The following is a 25,301-nucleotide window of genomic DNA, read 5'->3' on the forward strand; positions in this document are numbered from 1 at the left end:
AAGCTATCGACTTCAGGAATGTGAAAGAAAGCTCTCCTATCTTGAAAGCTGATTACAAGCATCTCCTGAGAAACGCGGCGAAACTTTCAAACCACTGAGTCGTTTGAAAGTTTCACTGCGTTTCTCAGGAGATGTTTGTAAACACGAATAACCTGATTAATTTAATTTAACAGTTGGCTCCGCCCAGGATTGCTTAGTAACGCACAGGACAAGGAAGCAATTGACTTCAGGAATGTGAAAGAAAGCTCTCGTATCTTGAAAGCTGATGACCCATGACGAGAGAGGAAAGCCATATGGCACCTCTGCTCGTAAGTGCGCACCCGCACGCGTAACCGCAAGCTCTAGGCCACAGTGGTCGCATTTTCTGAAGCCCTTACTAAAAGTCTCGCCAGAGCAGCGCATGCGCTGGCTCAAGGGAGACCTAAAAAGGAGATCCACACCAATTTATAAAAATACCAAGCACCGTTATATAGGATTTGGCATCAGAGAAAAATCGTTCAGGTAAGTACGTTTTTAAATATAAATACTTTTCACACTTAAAGTGGACACTGTGCAAATTCGGAGTACTGCAATGTTATCCTATGGAAGGAAGAACAAGTTCTGCAAACAGGTACAGTACATCGACCTACAGGACCAACATCCAGGAATTAAGGTGATGGTGGGCAAGGTCCAAGGCAGCACCAGCAGTACAGCACCAGCAGCATGAGGGTGGTCGGGTGCAGGGTGCAAATCAGCACCAGGAGCCTAATGCGTTTGTCATGTAGTTCCTATAAACCTATATAGGATCTGCACGTTTAGACAACACATACTGTAGGATTGGAGTCAGACTGATTCTAGACACCCCTACAGAATATGTTAGCCTGTATACCAGCTAGCTCACAGTGCCACTAGAAATTCCTCTTGGCAACTATCGAACATGACAACCATGATCTCTCAGGACCTGGAAACAGTGCAATACTTTTCGATCAGTCACTCATGCTCACCTCGTATCAGAGAGATACACAGAATAAGAGATGTGGACGTTTTTCAATAAGCATTTATTGAACAGTCGTTATTCTAGTGTAAACTATGTGTGCTGAAACAACCACTAGACAGAAACAGATCTAAATGATTAGAAGCACTAGGAAAGTAAAAGGATGGTAGATTTCTACCATTATGCTAAAACCATGAATATAGGCAGGTATATGAAATACATGACAATAAAATGCGTACTCCTACGATGCAATCCTAACTAGATGAACCTAAGTGTACCTGGCATGTATGTAGGCGTTAAGCCAAGAATCCCTCTAGGATAAAGTCAACCCCATTACCTGAAGTGAGAGACTGAGGGACCCCGTCTTGGTCTCGAGTTGAACACCACGCAAGGGATGTTAGACCACTGCAAGCTGGAGTAGCTGCATGCAGGAGCCTCAGCGTCTCGCGTCAGTGTCTCGGCATGGAAGCCCTAGTTCTCCTCTGTCTATCTCAGCAAGATGTGATGTTTATATACCCAAAGGTGTCCCCAGAGGTTCTACCTTGCTGTACCATTGTCGGACTTAGGGTAACGTCGGGAATGAACCTTGTACATAGATATTATGCAGGAGATGATGGTCCTGACGATTTTCCATGAATCCTCATGCATAATGTATGAGGCTTTTCCTAGGGAAAATCCAGCGTTCTGTGTGCAGTGTCGTATCTAGGTAAAAGGTCAGCCCCCAAGGACCGTTATTTGTGTAATGTTGGGGAGAATATAGGTGATGGGTTAGGATGTGATCTGAACCTATATAGGGGTACCTATATGGAATATAACATGTTTTAAAGGGGATCGGTCACTTTAAAAAGAGGCTGCAGGCTCTGGCTAGGAAGCCAGTCGAGCTGAACCAGCAAGCAGGCTCAGGCCTTGCAGGGACAGTGGGGAGGACACCATTGGTCCTCTTCTCAAAGGCCCTGAGGTGACAGGTGAAGAGGTCCTTAGGTGTTGGGTTTTTCCATACCGGAACAGTCGCGGTTGAGGGGGGCCCGCGTGCAGAGGCTGCTGGCATCATCGGGGAGTCCGGGAGGGGTGAAACCACGATGGATCTGAGCTTTGGAGGGCTGGGGAACCTTGTTGGCACTGTTGGCCCACTTCAACAAGGGAAGAGTTGACAGGTGCCGTGGTGGCTTCAGGGGTCTGGTTTTGGCAGTTCTGGAGGACTCAGCCTTCTCTTTTTGAGATTCTTGGGAACAGGGGGTCTCAAGTCTTTTTTAAGGAAGGGAGTCCTCCCAAGTCTCCAAAGTCACAGTTGCAGGACAAGTCGACTTTGGCACCGATTTCGACAAGGGATGCAGACAGGCCGGCAGGGTTGGTTCCAGGTCAGCTGCTTCTATTCTCTTCTCTGCTTTTGCGGCTCATCGGTGTCCTCTCTCGTAGGACATCAGGATCTGCTTCTCTAGTGCCAGGGGCTCCCCTAAAAAACTCAATTTAGGGGTGTTAGTGGAGTGTAGGGTTGCAGCTAATGGGCTGACCCTTGAGGTCACTACGTCCCCATTATGACCACTTCTTGTGGGAAGTGGGCATAAGCCTGCCCCAGAATTCACAAGTATGCCATCACAAAGAAAGTATCTGTGAGAAAGTGCCCTCTTTCTTGCATGGTATGCCCCCACTTTTTACTGAATTGCTGATGTGCTTTGACTGAGTGTGCCCGGGGCTCCTGCCAATCAGGTGCCCAGGGCCTGTGTTCCTTCCCTAAAAACTGCATTTAAGCCTAAACCCAATTGGCATATCTGGCCACAGGTCAGCCCTTGGTAAATGGTACCACAGGTACTGCAGCACTTATTGTGCCGCCCTTAGAGGCCCTGTCCCCTGACACTCACACACTGCCTTTGCAGACTGAGTGTATTGGTGCAGAACAAAGTGAAGAGTCGACATGGCACACATACCTGTGTGCCATGCCCACATACCACTGCCCTGGCATACATCAGTCACCCCTCTAGCTGGGTGCCCTATGCCAGTGGTGAGGGTACAGGAGCATGAGCCCTGTACCCCTACAGTGCCCAAGTCCATTCCTGTGCACTGTAAGTGCAGTACTGCCATTAAGAGTGTATGATGCTGGGAGTTTGTCATTACGAATTTCACAGCACCATAATGGCTACACTGAAGACTGGGAAGTTTGGTATCATCCTTCTCAGCACATTAAACCCACACTGATGCCAGTGTGGGATTTAATGTAAAATGCACGACAGTGGGCATCTTAGAGTTGCCCCGTGAAACTCGACCAACTTCCAGTGACCTGACTGTGTGGCTGCGCAGGCTGCCACCACCAGACATGTTTCTGGACCCCTGGGTCGAGAGCTTGCTGCTCTCGGGGGCTTGAAACAATGCACATCCTGGCACGAGGCGCCAAGCCTCCTCCCCCAGGATGGGCAGGGTTCACGAAGGAAAAGCTTCAAAGGCATACCACCTTGGTGAGCCTCTCCAGACCATTTGCTGCTTTCAGCAACTGGTCCCCACTGGTTCTACCCCCCACTTTGGGCAGGAGAACAGGCGGGAAAAACAAGTGAGGAAGAGAGGTGTGCCCACCTCTGCCAACTTCACCCCTAAGGTGGGGGAGGCGAAGTGAAGCACAACCTCGAGTCCCCGCCATCTTGAGGATGGGGGGGATCCAGCCAACCATGGACAGGCTCCTGCCCCCCCTCCCACTGGAGAGTGGCAGAATAGGGGGTGTACCCACCCCAGGGAAGGGGTTACCTACCTGTAACAGCCCTAAATTTTGAATTTAGGGGCACCCTGAACCTTCCTTCCTCAGATATAGCCACCACAAGAAAAAGGAAAGATTAAGGACGAGAAGCCGTGCAGAGCTAACAAGAGGACGACGCCCACTGACTTGGCCCCAGCCCTACAGGCCTGTCTCCCCTCGAACCTGCTCCTGCAAAATCCCGGCGTGTCCAGCGGACAGCAACCTCAAAAACCCTGGAGGACCTGCCTGCCTTAACTCTCCAAGCTGTTTCTCCTGTGAACACCGGACGTGTTTGAACTGCAGCTTCTGGTGCCAGCCAGACACTGAGAATGCAGCCCACTCTGCACCCGCTGAACCCAGCCCGAGCTTGAGTGGAAAAATACCACGAGGAGGTCCCCCCGGCGAGCCTAACCCAAGATCCGGCGACCCCTGACCTGCCTCAAGCCTCCTGACGACACCTGCAGCCTCAATCCAGAGGACCCCCCCACCGCGACCAGACCGGGTAAGAAAATCCGACGTCCCAAGGCACCCCTGCACCCGACGCCCCACGGCCTTGTGTGCCCAATCCAGCGGTGCCTAACCAACCCTCAACATCTCAACTTACCCCTCGAAGTGGTGGTCACTCCTGGAAGATCCTCGTCCCCGAGCCTGCAGTGTTTCTTTGTCCCGGAGAATCTCCATTGAAATCAACTGGGCACCCGACCTCAAAACCGCACCCTGCACCAGGCCGCCCTAGTGCCGCTGAGGGTGCCCCTTTGGAGCTAACTTGGTCCCCAACTTGCCCTGAGCTTAACCCTAGGGGCTTTGCTCCCACAACCCCGTGGCCTGCTTGCCAGCAGCCACCAACCGGAGCCCCCCTATCCTCCATAGGATAACATTGGGCCTCAACACTCTGCACCCGGCCGCCCTAGTGCCACTGGGGGTGCAACAACAGTGCATCACTGACCCTGGAAGACCCCCGAGTCTAACCCCAGGACCCTAACTCCAAAGACCAATTACCTACCTGGAAACCGATAACCTCTTTTTCCTCATACAATAACATTGACACTTTTCTACCAAAAAGCTTTTAAGTGTCGACTTTTGAAAACTGAGAATATTCCTTAAAAATCACCCGATTAACCAAAACGCATTTTCTCAACTGTTTTCAGGAGATGTCCCAGTGCTGAATCTAGGTATCCAGCACTGAGTAAGAAAAGTATTGTTAAAGTAACTTACCTGCTAAGTGAATTTCCTCCCATGGGATAACAGTGGTGATTCTAGGTGAAAAAGTTCCAAGTGTCAACTTTTGAAATACAATAATATTCTTTAAAAATCGTAACTCTAACTAAAACTAATTTACTCAACTGTTTTCAAGAAATGTCCCAGTGCTGAATCGAGGATCCAGCCCTGTGTTAGCAAAAGTAATCTGAAACGTAATTAATTGCATTTTTCTTAAAAAGCCCATTCATTCGAATCTACTATACCTGCTAAGTGTTGCCTTACTGCTCGACCAAGTTACCACTTTAGAGAGTAAGGTTCTATCTAACTTTAACCTCTGTCTAACCTCTGGAGACCCTTGGACTCTATACACACTGTACCTCACTTTGGTGCAGTATATATAGAGCCAGTTTCTTACAGTACCTACCTCACAGTAGCCCACCTTAGGGGTGGTTCTAGCCTAGAGGTGGGATGCCTAACTACTAGTTAATTTTCCCACCTGTCCAGGTGCCAAGGAGGCTCTGAAAAGGGAGGTGGCTTCTCCTGTGAGGGGAGCCAGATTTGCAGACTAAAGGCGGTAGCTTCTTTAAAGCTCGCCAGCCCAAGGAGACTAATCAGCACGTCATCCTAGCAGGGTTTCAGGAGGGATTACACCCTCTTCCCGGACAGGCCCCTAGGGGGTAGGAACGTCGTCTCAGCTAGTAGAATTTCGGGGGGGGCACCTCTAAGGTACCCTCTGGGTGCATGCATTGGTAAATCCAACAATGGCATCAGTGTGAGATTACTAATATGAGATGTTTGATACCAAACATCCCTATTTTCAGTGAAGCCATCATTCAGCTGGGGAACTTGTTTTCACCAGGGTCCAGCACATGTTTTAAAATAGCTTCCCTGTCTACTTGCACTGGCAGTAATAGGACTGACCAGGCACAGGGGCAGATCTGCTCATGCAGGTATGCTGTCACATGTAATATTCAGCACCCTGGCTTAGGGATGATAGGCCTGCTGTAAGGGTGACTTACTAATATTACATGCAGTGGTAGGGGACAAGGCACACAGGGATGTGTGAGACATTGTGTTTTCACTTTTGTCTGCACCAAAACACGCAGTCTGCAATGGCAGTCTTGCATGTGCTTGATGAGGGGTCCCTTAGGGTGGCACAATTTGTGCTGCAGCACTTAGGCACACTCTTCAGTACCTCAGGCCCTGGCTACCAGAGTACTATCTACTAGGGACTTACAGAGGTGCTAAAGGTTTTGTCAATTGGGGGAACCATTTTTGTGTTGGGAAAGTGCTTTGGCACTGGGGACCTGGTTAGCGGAATCCAGTGCACTTTCAGTTGAAATCACATCATGTAGCAGGTAATAAGTGGGGGTGACCATGTTAAAGAGGGGCTCTTTCCTACAGTCTTTTTGATATGAAGACTAATAATAAGAACAAACAAGGAATTTGGATTAAGGCTTTGCCCAATTTACTACAGTAGAAATGTACATGAACAAGAGAGCCATGTGTGTAACGCAGGGCCCCGGACAAATGCACAACAGAAAATTCCTTGATAAGTAATGAATGAGTACTCACTTTGGGAAGCACTGCCAATGGAAACCGTGATTGAGGCCTGCTGGACACCAGAGCCACTACTCACGCGACAGATATACTCTCCGGAGTCTGCCGCAGAAGCGTCAAGAATTCGTAGTCTTGATCCTGACACCTACGGGACAAATGTGACATGGGAAAGGAAGAGCAAACTGTAACAAACAGAAGAGCCTACAACAATGTCTGTGCAGCTTTGCCACAAATTTCTTGATTAATTAAAAAGGCAATATGTAATAATTTTTGCTTGAAAAATGTGGTCGGTCTTGATATTGCTAAGAATAGTCCTGATCTTTAACAGGACATTCAAAATCAAGTTGATAAAATCTACAGCTCAAGAGAGGATTTTTGACATAAAATGTTCCATTTACCCGGATGCACCATGAGCCACTCAGTCAAAGTAATTCTTATAAAGAGAGTAAATGCATTGATTTTTGTGTCAACTGCGAGTGTCAACAGTAAGGCTCTAGGTAGGGACTCTCAGCCTTTCTAGATTCATTCAAGGGACCTCCACATGTTAACTCTGGAGGAGTGTTTATTTCTTTAGGGCATATCTAATGTGACATTTGACAACATGTGGAGAAATGGTTTCTCCCAGAGGGCCAGGAAGTGTGCACCAGTCCATCTGTTAATGCTGTGGGGATTTGGCATCCAATTGAGTCAGCAGAGAGAAAGTGAATTTGAGTGTTGAATGGAGGAATGTTCTAAGATGATTGAGTCAATAACTGGAGTGAGTGCCTGATCGCATGGGCGAAGACTGAATGGTTCTGGTACAGGCATTATGGTTGTTGAGAGGTGTATGCCAATTATGTAAGAGATAGTGACTTATGCAAGCTGTTTAAGGTGTAAAAGGAATTTTTAGGATGATGCTCTATTGTGTTTCCTAGTGTGGAAGGTGGACTCCCAGGACTCACAAATAAGGAAAGCCCAGTAAGGGTTTACAACTGAGCAAATGCCTCAAGGCAATGATACTTTGAAAGGCAAGGATCTGTCTTCACCTATTTGGCAGAACTTAAAGGACATGCAGCAGTGTATTCTGCATAAGGTAAATCATTCATCAGCATATATGTTTATTGATTCACTTCAATTTTTACTGGATAATAAAGCAGACGTACATCATCCCCACGGGTTGAGAGTTTAATACCTGGTGGGTGATCTTGACGCAATATTTAATAATTTTGCTAACTAGCAGGCGATGACACAAAACTGTCAAGATTTTATCCACAATAATCCTCACCATGGGGATGAATACAACATCTGCCTTGTGGGATCAAGTATTTGGACAACCTGCATTTTAACTAACCCAATCCGCGGGGACATTACATAAGCTTTCCCCGGCCCTTACTGACTTACCTGGTGATTGGGTGAGAGGGAACGGCCTGGCCGGTACCAGACAACTGTGGGTTGTAACTGACCAATGACAACACAATTTAGCTCCACAGTTTGCCCTTCAGCAACGGCATTTGACACTGGCTCGATTCGGATGGTGGGGTTGATGCCAGAGGCTGTAAGGATAAAACAAGAACAGGTTGCAACTAATTGCGGTATACAGGAACTGCCAACTCTATAAGGGCGACGGCATAGGCATATAACTGATGAAGCAGTGTCGGAGCAGAGGATTCAATATCCAAATGCCAAAGCACCTATGAGAATCAAATAATTCTCTTCTCTCTTCAGCTGCTCAAACTGGAGTCAGTGGTGGTGCTAATGCAGGTTCTAGTCTCCGTTATGACTCTCCTGGTACCTCGAGAAAGCACCAAAGTGAGAGAAACCAGGCAGCAATACACAGGTGGAGCACTCACTTTCGTTCTGAAGCAGACACCACCTTTTAGCCCCTTTATATTGGTGGCAGACAGACTCCTCCCAGTTTTGACACATAGAAACAAACTATATTACTTTGAGACCAAATCAGTTTTTTTCTTTGTTATCAACAAGGTATTAATCATCAAGTGTTGAAATAAAAATGGAGGACACGTTTCACAGAGCAGATTAAAAACCCTTTACTTTAGTTTAAAACAAATAAAAATGAATTATGTAGTGTGAAAAAATGTACTTCTTTGAAGCACCCTTTTTAATGTCAATGATAATGCTTTAACAGTCTTTGTTTTAAGCACCATTGCAAAAAAGAAAAAAACAAAACAGTACATTGTCATATTTGGTTAGCAGACAGACTTACGATAACCGGGGCCAGAGGGTTGTGTAATAGAAACAAAGATGGAGGCCTGTTGAACCCCAGAGCTGCTGATAACCCGACATACGTATTCACCAGAGTCTGCCAATGTGGCATGGACAATCCGCATCCGAGAACCTGAGACCTGCAAGAGAGGAGAGAATGCGGGAATGGCAGTAAAAGCAAATCTCAAAGAACGAGGAGTTAAGTAATTTAAGAATTACTTCAGCAATCACTAGCAGCCAAGTGCAAAATGCAGATAATAATGTTTCTACAATTTGATTCAATCTGCGATAATGGGATGTGCAGTGTTTTACTGTGCAAAACAGTTACCAAGACTCCAGAAACAAGTTCACGTTTGAACATGTCTCAGTTTAAAAGGAGAGGACAATAAAACCCCAAACAATTACAAGGCCTTGATAAACGGCACAGAATGTCTTCAGCCTAGAATCACAATGAAGGAATAAAATCGTGATGAATGGAATGTTTGAATTAATCTCAGTCACTTGTAATTACTCACCCACATCCAATGTCCATCATATTTTTGCCCACCATGCCACCTTAGATTAGACGCAGCTATAAGCAAAAAAGCCTTGAGCCTGGTCTAATATTAACAGCCCAAGCCTGAACTTCCAGGCCAGGCCCACAATGAACCTTAACACAATCAAAGACTTGCATCACCTGTGGTATTGTAGGAAACGGACTCTGTATGTGGTATTACCACTAGGTGGTTTTGCCGTGCACAGAGTCCAGGGGTTCCCCAATAGTGTACAGGCCTCAATGTAAAACCCAAAGTTCTTGATTAGTGATAGTGTAGGTGAGCTGCCTTAGGCCTAACACAGAGGAGTGTAAGACATTTATTGCACAGCATTGACCAATAATGGACACACAATTCAAGAAGGAGATCCTGACCAATTTATGAAAAATATACTTTGTATTTTTATTTTAAGACCAGGATCTTCACAATAAGGTAAGTAAATTTTTAAATAAAAATACTTTTCACTTAAAAAAAATTGAAACTTTTCAGAAGTTTAATGTTATCCTATGGGGAAAACAATATTGCGGTTAAACAGGTAAGTAATGCACTTATAATTCCAGTCTTCCGCACCAAAAGTCAGCAAGGGACAGGTAAGTACCAAAACTGCACCAGCGGCACAGGTGCAGCCAGGTGCAGAGGTCAAAATCAGAGTTTGGCCCAAAGCTTTTCAATTGAGGCTGTGGGTGCCTGGAGACACAGTGCGTGCATGTAAGTCGATCAGTTGCAGGGGGCACATTTTGGGGGTTAGGTTAAGCACAGGGGGGTCACAAAGCAGCACCACGCATACACAGCGGCGGCTGGGTGCAGGGTGCAAATTTACCGTCCGGGGGCCCAATGCTTTTCAAAGGGGTTTCTTCTTTGGGCAAACAGGCTGCAGGGGTGGCACCAGAGGTTGCAGGAGGGAGACCAACGACAGCAGAGGTAAGTTGAGATGTAGTGGGGTCATAGGGGCACTGTCGGTTCAGCTCCCAGGCCCTAGGTAGCCAGGGTACCACTTACTAGGGACTTGCAGGGGGTAGAAGTACCAATTGGGGATAGGTTTTTAGAGAAAAAGCACTGGTACAGAGGACCTGGATGGCAGGGACCCTGTGCACTACAATCAAAACCACATCAAAACCAAGCAAAAATTGGGGGCTAATCATGCAAAAAGAGGCACTCTCTCACAGTAGCGGTCAATACTTTTGTCTCAAACCTTTGCCGAGCTCTCCTTTCATCTTACAGACCCAGGACCTCCCTTTAGCTCCACTCTACTCACAGGTTAAACGCTGTTTTCCCTCCATTTCACTTGGATCACTTCCTTTTCCTCTATCCTAAAATCATTTACAGTATATTTTCCTCCGATCTCATGAAATGGAAAGGTTTCGCTGGCCTCCTTTACCCATCAGCATGTCCCAAAATGTATCTCTTAGTAACTATGGCCAATCATTTACAGCATACAGTTAATATATCAAATGCAAAACACTAGAAAAAGGTGACCTAAACGTTGTTTGATTTTCAGTGTTATAAGGAATAAACAGTACTGTCCTTCAAAAGGCGATATGCACAAGTGTGCTTTTCATGCTTAAGTACAGTGTTGTAAGAACAAGTTACTTACCTTCAGTAATGATCCTTCTGATTAATATTGCATGTAACAGATTCTTCACCTTGAAAATAATCTCTAGTCATCAAGCTGGATCTAGAAACTTTCAGAGTAATTCTCCAGCATGCTGCTAGGTGGCATCATGCAGCCCTTCCCTGAAGTTGTTCCACTTCAGAAGGGGCAAGTGGAGATGCATATCAACGCCACCCATGAACAAACGCAACAGTTGGTTTCTAGGCTGTCCATGTCCTCAAATGCAACAAGCATTTGCAATGCAATAGGTCTCGCATTTACGCGAGTTTGAGCTATTGGCATTGTAAATGACATTGTTTGTTTTTTTGTTGTTCGAAGCGTCGAAAAAGGGCCTGAAAACAGGCCAGAGGAACCGCTTACTCCGGATCCGCGTTGCAAGCGGAAATGAAGGAAACTGATGTTAGCGCACCGGGAGGGACTTATATGACCTCGCTGACATCACCTACGTCGTCGTCAGGGCAGGGTTGTGTGGCGCCGTCCCCCGGCGCGCAGAGGTGCTGCTGCAAAAAACATTCCGGATCCAGTCTGACGCCTGGGGATATTCTAAGTTAAGGAATCTGCGGCTAGATGTATCCATCAGATATGCGGACATGGACATTTTTGGTGGTGGCAAAAATATTGAGACAGGGTTCTCTCCATGATGCTGGAAGACACACTCTGCCACCTCCAGACTTAAGTGTCATTCGCCTGCAGCGGAGTTCGGCCCCCAAGTATTTAAAGCCCCAACCAGGTGGGTCACCACGAGGGAAACCCTAGGCATTCCAGCCACTTCAAGAGGAATAAGGCCTCCAGGCAAAGGTTTAAGACCGCATTTTGCCTTGCATGTTGCAGTACTACATGGTGGTGGGAGTGGACTGTGAGCACCTACAACAGACTTCCTCTGCTAGCAGCCAGGCAGGCTTTCAATGCCAAGGGAGTCTCTCTCAACTCCAGCACATTGATGTAGAGTCCAGTCTGTGTCAGAGATCAGAGTGCTCTGATCTCCACATCTCCCAGATGGCCTCCCCAACCCAGTAGTGATGCATCAGTGACAACAGTCAGCTCTGGGAAGGGTAAGGAGAGGGGCTTGTCACTGACCCAATCGTGGCACAGTAGCCAACACTGCAATTCTTTTGCAATCTCTCTAAAATCTGGATACAATCCAACGTATTGCCCTGATTTTAAGTTCACTTGCATTCAGTGCTTAATTTGAGCCAGTGATTTCCGGTGCTTGGCACCAGCAGTTAATTGTCAGCACAGTCAATTGTGACAGCCTGCCACAAGGTGGCGCTGTATGGTTAATTTAGAGATGACCACAACAGCTACTTATTAATGCAATATACTTTAAAAATTACTATTACCTACCGTCCATGCCATTCTTATAGCTTTGGGGCCTGAAATAGTCTGAACTGTCACACCTGTAGGAGTGTGATGGTTAGTAGTTGTGTTGTTACTGTCATTGCAGCATGGTAGTGGCAATGTGTGGGGTATGCTGCAGTGGCCTCCTGATGAGACCTGTGACTTTTTTTATTTATTATTTTACAAAATTAAGCACTGCTGCATTTCAGTTACCACTGTAGAGCATGCATATGACATGGGACATGTGACACTACCAGGATATCCCCAATTTCAGTAGCCTAACAGTCACTCACACAGACTTTCAGGACAGAGGCTGAAACATCGGGCTCATAACCAGAATAATTCAGATGAAAGGGAGCGTGTGAGAAAGTGCCATCTTTCTTGCATGGTATGCCCCCACTTTTTGCTGAATTGCTGAATGTACTTTGAGTGTGCCCTGGACTCCTGCCAATCAGGTGCCCAGGGCCTATGTTCCTTCCCTAAAAACCTAAAACCCAAATTGGCAAACCCTGGCCATACGTCAGCCCCTGGTAAATGGTACCCTAGGTACCCAGGGCCTTGTGACCAAGGAAGGCCTCTAAGGTCATTGTGCCACCCTTAGAGGCCCTGTAACCTAACACACAAACCCTGCCCTTGCAGGCTGAGTGTCTGTGTACAGGACAAAACAAAGAATCGACATGGCACACATCCCACCCCCTTTTGTACTGCCATGCCCACCACCGACACTGCCCTGGCATACAACAGCCACCCCTCTAGCTGGGTGCCCTATGCCAGTGGTGTGGGCACAGAAGCCCTGTACCCCTACAGTACCCAGGTCCATTTCTGGGCACTGTAAGTGCAGTGCTGCCATTTAAGAGTACATGGTGCTGAGAGCTCGTCAAACACGAACTCCACAGCACCATAATGGCAACACTGAAGACTGAGAAGTTTGGTATCAAACTTCTCAGCACATTAAACCCGCATTGATGCCAGTGTGGGATTTAATGTACCAAGCACCCCAGAGGGCATCTTAGAGATGCCCCCTAAAAATTAACCTACAATCCACGTCTGGTCTGAGAGGCTGCCTAGGCTGCCACACAGCAGACATGTTGCTGGACCCCTGGGTAGGAGAGCCCCTGCTCTCCTGGGCCTGCAACAATGCACATCCTGGGCGAGGTGCTAGATCTCCTCCCCCAGGATGGGCAGGGGGAAGCTTCAAAGGCATGCCGCCTCTGTGAGCTTCCCCAGGCCACTGCAACCCCCCACTCTGGCGGGAAGCTTGGTCGGAAACCCCAAATAAGGACAGGGAATGTGCCAGCCTGCCAACCCCACCCCCCAGGTGGGGGAGGCGAGGTGAAGCACATCTCCGGGCTCTCGCCATCTTGAAGATGGGGAGCCCTACCCAATCAGGACTAGGCTACTGCCCCCCTCCCACAGGAGAGAGGCAGGATAGGGGGTGTACCCACCCCAGCACAGGGACCCATTAGTCCCTGCCCTTCACCTACCTGTAACGCTCCTTAATCTATTATTTAGGGGCACCCTGAACTTTCCTTCCCCAGATTCCAAAATACAAAGAAGAGCAAGAAGAAAGAAGACCTGCCCTGCAGCTGCTAAGAAGAGGAAGACACCAACTGCTTTGGCCCCAGCCCTACTGGCCTGTCGACCCTCGAACCTGCTCTGGCTCCAACCCGGCATCTCTTGTGGCCAGCAACCTCACAAACCCCGGAGGACCTGGCTACCTTTTGGCTCTAAGCCCCTGGGACTCCCATGAGTAGAGGCTCTACTCAAAATCTGCTTTTAATCCCTGGCATCAGCCCGGAACTGCGAACCCTTCACACTATGTTCACTCCGGGCCAGGCTTGGCGGGTGCAAAGACCACGAGGACGACCCCACGGCGACTGTGACCCCGAGTCCGGCACCCAAGGACTTTCCTCGACGCTCTTGACGCCTGCAGCCTCAGAACCAGGTGCCCCCCCCCAACCGCGATCAACAGAGGGTAATATTTCCCGACACCAAAAGGCACCCCTGCACCCAGCGCCCTGTGGCCCCCTGTGCCCAACTCCGGGGTACCTACCTATCCTCCAACTACCCAACATACCTCTCGAAGTGGTGGTGGCACCTGAAGAATCTTCGTCCCCGAGCTTGCAGCCTTTGTTCGGTTTTGAACTTCTCCATTGCAATCCATTGAGCGCCTGAAGGCTCAAAAGCACCCTGCACCCAGCCTCCCGAGTGCCCCTGACAGTGCAATCTCTACTCTACTCTAATCCCCCATTTGCCCTGAGCAAGTGACCAGGAGCTCAGCTCCCACAGCCGCGTGGCCTGCTAGTCAGCAGCCACCAACCAAGGGCCCCCTGCCTCCCATAGGATAACATTGGGCCTAACTATAATCCACATTTGTAAAGCGCGAACAATCACCCGTAAGGGTCTCTAGGCGCTGGGGGCCGTCTGGAAGATTAAGCAAGCTATTGCCCAGAGTCACATGGTGCTGGGCTAATCTGCCGCCGGGGATCGAACCGTGATCCCCAGATTCCGGAGTCAGTCGCCCTGGCCGCGGCACCACACCTCTTCCCTCTCACTCTGCACCCGGCTGCCCCTGTGCCGCTGAGGGTGTAACAACTGTACTGACCTGACCCTGGGAGACCCCTGAGTCTATGCCCAGAACCTTAACTCTGCCAGTCGAGTACTTACCCAAAAGCCGATAACTCTCTTTTCTTCCATAGGGTAACATTGACTGGTTTCTAAACTTTAAAATATTCACCTAAAATCAACCGAGTGACGAGAACGAAAATATTCACCTGCTGGGGCCGGGGTGTCTTTTGGTGTCGAGGTGGGTCCTTGGGTGCTGGATTCGGGGTCACAGTCGCCGGGGGGACGTCCTCAGGGTCTTTGTCCACTCCAGCACAGGCCAGGCTTGGTGGGTGCAGAGTATGCAGGGTTCGTGGTTCCTGGCTAATGCCAGGGGTCAGTTACTTGCTTTGAGCAGTACCACTGCTCGTGGGAGTCCCAGTTGCTTAGAGTCACAAGGTAACCAGGTCCTTCGGGGTTTGTGAGGTTGCTGGCCACTGGAGATGCCGGGGTTTAGCAGGAGCAAGTTCGAGGGTAGACAGGCTGGTAGGGCTGGGGCCACCGGCAGGACGGGTAAATGAAAATAAGCATCCTGCAAGTCCAACGCTACCAGCCAGCCTTGCGGGTCTAGGGCAGACAAGACCTGAGCAAGCCTGAGCATCTTGAACTTCTCCTTCCGTAGGAAGCGATTGACGTTCTGGAGGTCTAAGATAGGACGCAGACCTTTGTCCTTCTTGGGAACTAAGAAGTAGTGTGAGTAACAACCACAACCTACTTCTGGCATCGGAACGAATTTGATGGTCCCCTTGGCCAAGAGGGCCGCAACTTCCTGCTGGAGAAGTGCCAAATGATCCCCCGACATGCGGTGGTACTGAGGTGGCAGGGCCAGAGGGGTAGACTTGAAGGGGAGGGAGTAGCTCCTTCAGACTATTTGTAGAACCCACCTGTTCGAGGTGATGGCGAATGCTGCCGCCCACTGGTGTCTGGTGGGCTTGAAACACCGGACTAGGAAGGTTTTTAGGAGGCGGTGGCAGGAACAGTGGTGGATTGACCCGCCCGCTGTCCTTGGGACCCACCACGTCGGGTCCCACGTCCGCGGCTGCGCAGGCCTGCATGTCTGAAAGGAACGCGATTGGGCGCCTCGACCCCGACCTCGAAAGGAGCGAAAAGCGGACCAGAGGGAGTGCGCGTGGTGGTGAGACCCAAGGACTGGGTCATAGCCAGAGAGTCCTTAAAGCGTTCCAGGGTACTATCCGCTTGGTCACCAAAGAGGCGTGTACCATCAAAGGACATGTCCAATAAAGTGTTCTGAACATCCCCGGAGAAGCCAGTTCTGAGCCAAGCGTAACGGCGGAGCGCCACCTTTGAGGAAAGTGCCCTGCCGAGTGAATCGGCCGTGTCAAGTCCACAACGCATAGTGAATTTAGCAGCATCTCTCCCCTCGGTAATGGCCTGGGAGAGCACGGCCCGAGCTTCCACAGGGCACTGAGGCAACACCTGTGCCACTTGTCCAGAAGGGCAGAATGCAATGCGCTCGGCGAGGCAGAAGCCTGGACAACCAGACTCTGAGGCGTCGGGTGTTATGTGAGAAAGCTGGGGTCACTGGGCGATGGCGGCACGCCACACCCTTATCCACAGGAGAACCTGTGTTGGGTTTGTTCCAGGTGCTCAACAGGAAATCAGTAAGTGCGTTGTTGAAGGGCAGCAGCGGCTCCGTACAGGACGACGCTGGCTGCAGTACCTCAGTTAGGAGATTGGTCTTGATAGGCACAGAAGGGAGCTCGAGGCTAAGAGTCTCAGCCACCCTACGCAACACCACAGAAAAAGTCCCAACCTCCTCCATAGCCACGGAAGAGGGGGACAGTGTACCAGGATGTGGAGAGAAATCCAGATCCACTGGACCTTCTATATCACCTTCCCATTCTGGCTCATCCTCGCATTGAGCTGCGAGAGGGTCTTAAGACCCATCCCAGTACTCCCCTTCGTCCACCGGTTGTTGAAGAGGCCGGTAAGGACGAGGTGCCTGGGAAAATGGGACAAACTCCGCACCAAGAAATGGAACCGGGGGGTAATTAACCAATCCTGGTTCGGCGCCGACTGGCGCAGCATCCGGTGCTGCCGAGGCCGGAGCCGGCAGCGCCACAGGGTATCGTGCCGGCATCGCCGGTACTAAAGGCGGCGGCACAGGGCAGAACCACCCAATGGGTCCACGGGGCCCGAAGACGCTCCGGAGGGACCCAATGGGCCAAACAAATGGCTCATGGCTGACAGCAAAGCCTGTACTTCATCTGGAGTCGCGTGCTGGCCCGGAAAGGGCGGGTAGGCCGCAGGCAACAACGGAGTCTCCATCTGAGCGGCGGGGGAGTGACCGCCCGCCCCCTCCATGCGTCCTGTGACCGGTGAGGGGTAGACGAAGAGCGGCGTCGCTTCTCTTGTTTTATCGAGTATTCGACTCCTGGTGCAGTAGGGATGCCCGGGTTTACGTCCTGTAGGGCCTGCCGTCAGAACATGTCGGTAGCGGACCCGCATGATGTGTGTCTCTTCTGCTTGGGGCACGCCCATGACCCCGAGCCGTGCCCTGATTGTCGGGCCATGGCGCCGAAAGCTATGCGGGAGCGTTCCCGAGAGTTGTTGGCGGTCCGGAAATCGGTTCCGCGCTGGTCGAGGTCCCGCTCCCGTGGGAGGTCGGGGGACCGGTCGCGGAGCAGTCATCATCGCTCGTCGGACTCTGGGACAGGTAAGTCACGGCGCCATAAAAAGTCGAAGAAACAAGCTCTCAGAAACCAAGTTAAAACATTAACTAGGGGTACCGCTCTCTCTCGGATCTGCGCTTGCTGGCGTGGAAAAAGAAAGGACTGACGTTAGCGTGCGTGTCTAAGTAGCTTCGACAACGTCATCTCGGAGGCTAGGACGCCAGCGACGTACGCGGAGCCGCATGACGCCTACCGACGCGCAGGGGTACTGCTGACAAAAACTTTTCGGATCCAGTCTGACGCCTGGGGATATTCTAAGGTAAGGAATCTATCACTAACGTGTCTTTCAGATACCCACTTACCCAACCCATAGAGCCACTCTCACTACCACTCACTCACCCATACAGCCACTCACACAGCAACTCACTCACCGACCCACACAGCCAATCACACCCATATACACAAAGATACATACAGTTACACTGCCACTCACATAATGTATGTTAGAAGCAGTATCACTCCGTAGTAGTGCACCTAGTATACTAATGTAACTTTTGTAGTAGGCTAGTATATATGTTGATCATAAACGCTTAGAAAATACTTACACTTACTGCATGATGTCATCAGTGATGTAATTTTAGATATCAGTCATGTCACTGACTATGTCATGAGTGATGTAATATGTGAGGTCATAAGCAGTGCATTGTGGGGGCGTAAGTTATAGTTCGCTCAGGTAACTAAACTGCAGAATTTCTATGGTTTTGTACTAGTGAAATCTGAGTCTAACTACAACGTCCCTGTAACCTTTGTTTATTTAAGAGAACATATATATCACTTTTTATTTTTTACTTATGACTATAATAGAAACCTGCAGTCACAAATTGTACCACAGAATACAAAACAGACAGGTGTCCCATCATCACCAAGTATCTGGGCACCCTAGTATGCCACTCCATCCTAAATCACTCCCTCATAGTTTCCCCTGTACACAACCATGCAGAGTTCCAATATTCAAACGTCTGTGTGCAGGGTCTTCCTTTACACCACTCAATGTAGATCCCCTTGTATAGAGCCCAGTCACCCCACATTTCCCTAGGTGTTTGGGGTAACCTCCAGCTATGAAGATGGATCATTTTAAACTGAGACAGAGATCCAGTCCATGCTTCCCCTGCTCCAACAGAGGTGCAGCTGAATCGTTGCATGTCTTGGCAATGTCCAATTTGGCAACAATCAGACTCAACCACAGTGAATGTGGGCTGTATCGATTCCTGTCAATGTCATCAGAAATATGAAGCAGTGTATGTCTGATTTCTCGTGAGTTTCAAACCCAGGACCACTTCCAGGGTTGACAATTCCCCTTCCCAGAAGGGCATCAGAACATCAAAGCCTGACACACTGTGAAGAAAGCCGCCAATAAGTTGTAAGCATCACAGGAAGGTTGGGGAGTATATTGCCCCCATTTTCCCCAGCAACACCCTCGTGAGATAAGCCCATTATAGGTATTTTAATTGAATGGCACAGAATTGAGAAGCAATAGCGGCTTCTAGAGAGGATGCCAGGACATCCCTCCTACCCTGGTTGAAATAATTCCCCAGAATCTGTCTTTGATTCTCTTTGGGGCAAAAAACTGAATAAATTCCTCTTTTGCTGTAGTGGTTAGGAAGGCAGCAGAAGTATTGAAACTGCTCCTCCATATAGGGGAGGCTAAGTTTAATCTTCTAACAAAGATTTTACAGCCGTGTCTTTCTACTTTTAAGTCTCTGTTACTATTTAAAGTGACTATGGTTGCCATGTTTATGGCTGCTTGGCTGAGACTTTTTTCTGTGCCAGCGATCAAATTGCCCCATTGTTGGGTGCCATAGACTAGCACCTGGTCATGCCAAATACCTGACACAGCATCTCCCACTCTAGATAGCCTTGTGGTACAGGGAACCGCTTGCAAGGTGAACCCTTAACTATTCTATGGCATCTCCTTTGGACAAGGAGTTCAAGAGAATTTACGCAATTAGCATAAAACTATTTTTCTTCAGGCAGTGCGGTATTGCACTCACTGAATGCCATCTGCCTGTTGGGAGTTGTATAATCACATCCTATGGGAAATGCCACATGAAATTCTTCCTATGCTACCAGAAGACTAATCTAATACCTTTGCACAAACGGTCCAAGATGGACAAGATGCAATAAAAGTAGAGTTTATGGTCTGACAAGGACACCACTGACTCCTTTGCTTGTGCTGGGGACATATATGTTCATATACCACTCCTGCAGTCCCACAGAGGTATATCTGCTTTGTGGTGCAATACCACTGGTTCCGTGTCCTGCCTTTTGGCATTTCATCAGCCCTTCAGGTCTTTACAAAGGTTATGTCAGTGGTCACAGACCACCTCTTCGCAGCCAGGGATGCATGTATTAAAATACTTTAACAAATGTCTGTTGAAGGAGGGCTCACCACAGCTAGTCTCAGGCCACCTGCATAAAACAATGTTGGTGTGCTTCCTGGGTGTTTAAAAAAAACATTTTTTTTTTTTTTTAAATCAAGTCGTCCAGGTTTCATCTTCAACCTTCGACCAGGCTGCCCATTACGGGGGGGGGGGGGTCATCTTGGACACAGTCACATTGAAATCCCCTCAATGAGACTGCAACATTCAGGCTATGATCCTGATGTTTCCGGCGAGAAAGTGACTGTCCCATCCCAGATGGTCCAGGGATTATTTGGCCTGTTAGAATCATGCATCCTGGAGGCATCTCATGCTCAGTGGTACAGGCAAGCCCTTGAATGGAACCAGTGTTTGCAATGGGCCCAACATTGGGGAAAACTTTTGGACACGTTCTGTGGCTCCAAGGAGGTGCTTTGGGACCTGCCGTGGAGGATGACTGACTTCAATTTGAATTCCGGTAGACTGATCTTACCACTTTGACTTACGGTGGGAGTAACAGGTGCATCATGTCTCAGTTGGGGAGGTCACCTGAATGACGGGCACATCAGACAACTCACGTCTCCAACAGTGCCATCATTTGAACCTTCATTAGTGGCCTGCTATTCCACTGGCTCTCAAGACCTTTGAGCCTGGCATCAAGGGTAGATGTATCCATGTGATGGAAACAGTACCACCTTGTGGTACAGTATCAAACAGGGAAGCATGGGAACACATCCCTCATCTGTAGGGTTAGGACTTTGTTCCTGAGTTTGAGCACTGGGTCAGGTTTGTTCTACGTTCCATTCATATGAAACAGATCTCACTGTAGAATGAACAGTACTATCAGCACCAGGTATCACGGAGAGCTCCTTAACTGTCATACTTTCTGAAAGTTTTTAACACACGGTTGTTGAGCTAAGCAGAGAACAAAAGCTCGCTGCCACAAAAAGCATATTTAGATGGCACAACCAATATTAGTTTACCACCCCCTCTCCCCACTCTGCCCAGAAGGTTTTACAGCATCTTTTCTCATAATAGCATGAAAGAAATCAGAGTCCGAATTTTATATACAAAACAACCACTAAACTTTAATTGATCTTAATTTCTAAAATAAGTGGTCAAACATGATTGTGAATCCATGATGCTACAGAAAACATTAAAATCAGGAAAGGTGTCCTACATTTCTGACAGTCCCTGCACTCCAGTCACACACACGAGAAATCTTTTGAACGTCAGTTAAAGTATAAAACTGCTAACACATACATGACCAGAAACAAATGAGAGGACTTAAAAGTGAGACGTACATCTATCAACATATTAGATTTAAGAATGTCTACTTTTGCACATTGTCGCAGCTATATCTAATTTACGAGCTCAATATTCAGTAATATTTTAAATCTAGGTTCTCAGCAATGTTGGTGTAGCCACATGTAAGCATGCGAGGAGACGATAGACACCCATTTCTACGAGTCTCATCTAGACCAACACAGAGAAGTGCCAATGTGAGCCCCTAAAGGCAGATCAGGAGGTCAACTAAGGGCTATCATGTTGGAGAAGACCAGAAAACAGGCCCTATTTTCAATTATTTCTATCTATACTTTGTGATCCCTTTATCTTACATACCTGATGGTTGGAAGAAAGAACACCTCCTGGCCTGTGCCAAGTGACTGTGTGTGGTGGTGGGCCAGATACCAGGCAGTTCAGCTCTACAGTTTGTCCTTCAGCGACTGCATTTGAGGAAGGTTCGATCCTCACTGGTGCTGAAATAGCAGATGCTGAAAGAGCCAAACAGGGTTGAGACCAAGGTAGGATTACACATCTTACCCACAAGAGTAACGGAAAGCACTTTACATAACACACAGACACACAGATGGAACGTTAAAAAGTTTCTATCTAGACATTTTTTACTAAACCTTTAATTTAAAATATATTTCCAAATGTATTATTTGAGCGTTTTACTTGCTAATATCCTTTTTAGGAGTTTCATCTTTACTGAAACCAGCTCCCATAAGCTAAAAGACTTCATATTTGCACACTCCAGTTATTGCCATCGGATACTCTCCGATTCAGAAACTCCCCAAACTCTCTTTGCTCTAGATTCTGAGATTAGTGTGCCCTGTGACTCCATTAATATCCCGTACCAGACTCCAGGCCCTGTCCTGATCCCAGCCTGTACTGCAAATTCATCTTCCTGTTACCTCTCAAAGTGCAGGGGATAACTCTTACAGTTCACAGCCAATATCATGATTCAAACTTTAATGCAAACCACTTTCCATTACATCTCTGTATAGCGCCCTACAAGGCATTTTCGCCTGTTATGGTTATAATAATCTACTTCTAAGATAGTTATTCAAACCACTGAATAGATTTTGACTATTGTTTTAAATGTTAACCTGGGTATCGAATCCTTCAGTTGGTGTCCATGTGCCCCCCTTACAAAATCAACTTAAATGCTTTCGCAAAATATAAATACTTTTTCTCCTTACTTTTGTGGACAATAACTTCAATTTTGGCTTCTGCAGATCTAGAGGAGCTGGTCCCAACACAAATGTAGGTCCCTCCATCGGCAGTTGTAACTGATGGGATCACCAGAGTGGAGATATCTCTTCTTTCCACACGAGACTGCAAAGGGACCAATTGCTTTTGTTAGCCCACAGACACGGCGCACACAAGATAAATAACAGAAAATACCACTGTGCCCCACCCCACAAGGCAGGGACAAGGTATGGAGAGATGGAAAAGTTAAGCATCATTATCCGGACATGTCAGGAATGTAAAGCATTTAGAGAAGAAAGAGCAAAGGGATACAATGGCTCTTCTACTACTAATGGTGTATGTTCAAGACAAAAAAAAGGGGGAAAAGTGAGCAATGATCAATCCAACACAAACCGCTTGTGTAAGGTGCAAGTACATAGAGGCAGGTAATATTCAATAACATATGTAAATCCAGCAACATAGCTCCCTCACATTCATGTACACCGATCAATAAAACTATGCACAAAATGAAACTCTGACACAGGCTCATGCACACAGACAAAACAAATAGACACTTGAAGATTATATTCATAGGTAGACAATATATACATATGTATAAAAGCGCACAGAGGTAGGCAGATGGATGTGTAACGCCCTGAACGTCTCAGGATCGTTTAACAGACACGACAATGAGGACGCAACCACTTGTGAAGGGTTAGTTCTTTTAATGAAGGTAAATAAAATACAAAGAACAAACAAAAGTTATAGTCACTAGAATCCTCCAGGCTAAGTACATTACCAGCCCACAGCACGGATGGTCCTAACCGTCCTCTGCATATACGCCGATCCCGGCGTATGCCAACAGAGGGCAGAAATGAAATGGCCGACAATGCCAATCGGTAGGCTGTGAGGGGCACGAAGAGTGTTGGGGAGAATCGAGGAGTCAGGGAAACACCCAGCTGGGGTCTCTACCTGAAGGGAGCAGCCGCTCAACCTCTTCCTCAGACTGCACCGGGACGCGGAGTCACCTCCTGGTGATGCGTCACCGATACCCCAATCACAAGCAAGAAGACTGAACCGAGAGCAGCCGCTCGATCGATCCTGTGGACTTCCGAGTCTGTAACGCGGCAAACACCTCCTGGTGTGCGTTACAGCTGGCAGTCCCTGTGTCTCTGGTCGGGCTGGGAGTTACGACTCCAACCAGCAAAAGCGCCACTGCGCTTGGACTCAGCCGAGTCAAAAAGCGAAGCTCAATGGTTGACCGGTAGAGCTTCCGGGTCCTTCACAGGTGACGATGGGGCAAGACACGGCCCAGGGAGTAACGACTCGACCTACCTCCGTTCTTGCCTTACTGGAGCACCACTCCGGAACACTGCTCTTCACGAAGCAGGTACGTCGGTGTAAACACAATATCCGACAGCCTTGTACCTCCCGGTTCCTCCCTTTATAGGGCGTGTTTTCCTTGAGTTATGTAACAGCTCTCCTGTTTACATAAGGGCGTGTTTCCCTTGAGTTATGTAACAGCTCTCCTGTTTACATAAGGGCGTGTTTCCCTTGAGTTATGTAACAGCTCTCCTGTTTACATAAGGGCGTGTTTCCCTTGAGTTATGTAACAGCTCTCCTGTTTACATAAGGGCGTGTTTCCCTTGTATGACAGGAATTCTTGACAGTACATCCTCCCTCTCAGCGGCTCCCCACGGGTCCAGCGCTGGCAGGAAAACGCCGATGGAACAAGGAGACCAAGCGCGGAGCATGAACCCCTTCAGCCGGTTCCCATGAATGCTCCTCCGGGCCATAGCCTTTCCACGCAACCAGGTACCACAGCTTCCCCCTGCGCCATTTGGACGCCCGTATGCCCGACACTTCATACTCCACCTCCGACTCCACGCATACCGGCCTAGGTGTCCCAGACGGCTTGGAGGGTGCTGGTTTGAGCAATGATACATGAAAGACAGGGTGTATCCGCAATGACTGGGGCAAGCACACGTTCACGTTCACGGGACCCATACACTTGGTAATTCGATAGGGGCCCATGTACTTGGGATGGAACACACTGTTCTTTCGAAACCTCATGTTTCTTGTGGATATCCAGACGTAGTCTCCAGTGCGGTACAGTGGCCCGGGCCTTCTCTTCCTATCTGCCGCAGCCTTGTATCTTCTCTTGGCCTCTATTAGGACAGCCCTTGAGCGCATCAACGTGTCTTTTATGTGTGCCACCCTGTCCGCTGTGGCGGGAATCCTGTCCTCTCTGAACGGATGTAGAAATGGCAAGAACCTGGGATGTTGGCCATAGTTGCTATAGAACGGAGATGACTGTGTGGAGCTGTGAGTGGCGTTGTTATAGGCTATCTCTGCAACCCATAGCAAGTCGACCCATTCTTCCCTGCCCTGGTCCACAAAACATTGCAGATACTGTTTGAGCGTTTGGTTCAGGCGCTCGGTTTGGCCGTCCGTTTGAGGGTGGTAGCTGGTGGACAGGGCGGTCTTAACATGCAGCGCAGTGCACCAAGTCTTCCAGAATTGCGCAGTAAACTGCGACCCCCGGTCCGACACGATCACCCCAGGTAATCCATGCAGTCGTACCACATTCTTTAGGAGTAGTGACGCCAATTCCCCGGCCGTAGGGACTCTCTTGCAGGGGATGAAGTGCCCCATTTTCGTCAAGTAATCCACCACCACCAGTATTGCCGTCATCCCCTGGTCTACCGGTAGGCCCACCACGAAGTCCAGTGATATGCTATCCCATGGTCTATCCGGGGTCGGAAGTGGATGTAAGAGCCCTTGGGTTCGGCCATGGTCGGCCTTCATGGTAGCACACGTAGGACACTCCTGTCCCCACCTCCTGACATCCACTCTCATGGTTGGCCACCAGAAATGCCGTCCCATGCTAGCCACCGTTTTTTCAAAGCCCAAATGACCTGTGCATGGAGAGTCATGGCACCAGATGAATTCTTGTTTCCTTAGCCTAGGCGTGGGTATCAATAGGCACCTGCCCTTCAGGGGTATCCCGTCCTTCAGCTGCCATTCTCTGT

The 25,301-nt window shown here is 48.6% G+C and overlaps 1 protein-coding gene across 18 annotated transcripts in view; it reads right to left on the minus strand.

The window, feature by feature from the left end:
• The window catches only part of HSPG2 (heparan sulfate proteoglycan 2), a 903,404-nt gene that overhangs the window by 245,776 nt on the left and 632,327 nt on the right, over nt 1-25,301 (minus strand). For all 18 annotated transcript variants that reach the window (XM_085608925.1, XM_085608919.1, XM_085608917.1 and 15 more), the window contains 5 exons: nt 22,281-22,416; nt 21,418-21,569; nt 8,659-8,797; nt 7,836-7,987; nt 6,471-6,600 (listed from right to left, as the gene is read on the minus strand). In XM_085608925.1, the coding sequence (XP_085465051.1) occupies nt 6,471-6,600; nt 7,836-7,987; nt 8,659-8,797; nt 21,418-21,569; nt 22,281-22,416 (709 nt within the window). The remainder of the gene's footprint in view (nt 1-6,470; nt 6,601-7,835; nt 7,988-8,658; nt 8,798-21,417; nt 21,570-22,280; nt 22,417-25,301) is intronic.

The sequence above is a fragment of the Triturus cristatus genome, chromosome 1_2 (genome assembly GCF_964204655.1).
Source record: "Triturus cristatus chromosome 1_2, aTriCri1.1, whole genome shotgun sequence".
Taxonomy (NCBI): domain Eukaryota; kingdom Metazoa; phylum Chordata; class Amphibia; order Caudata; family Salamandridae; genus Triturus; species Triturus cristatus.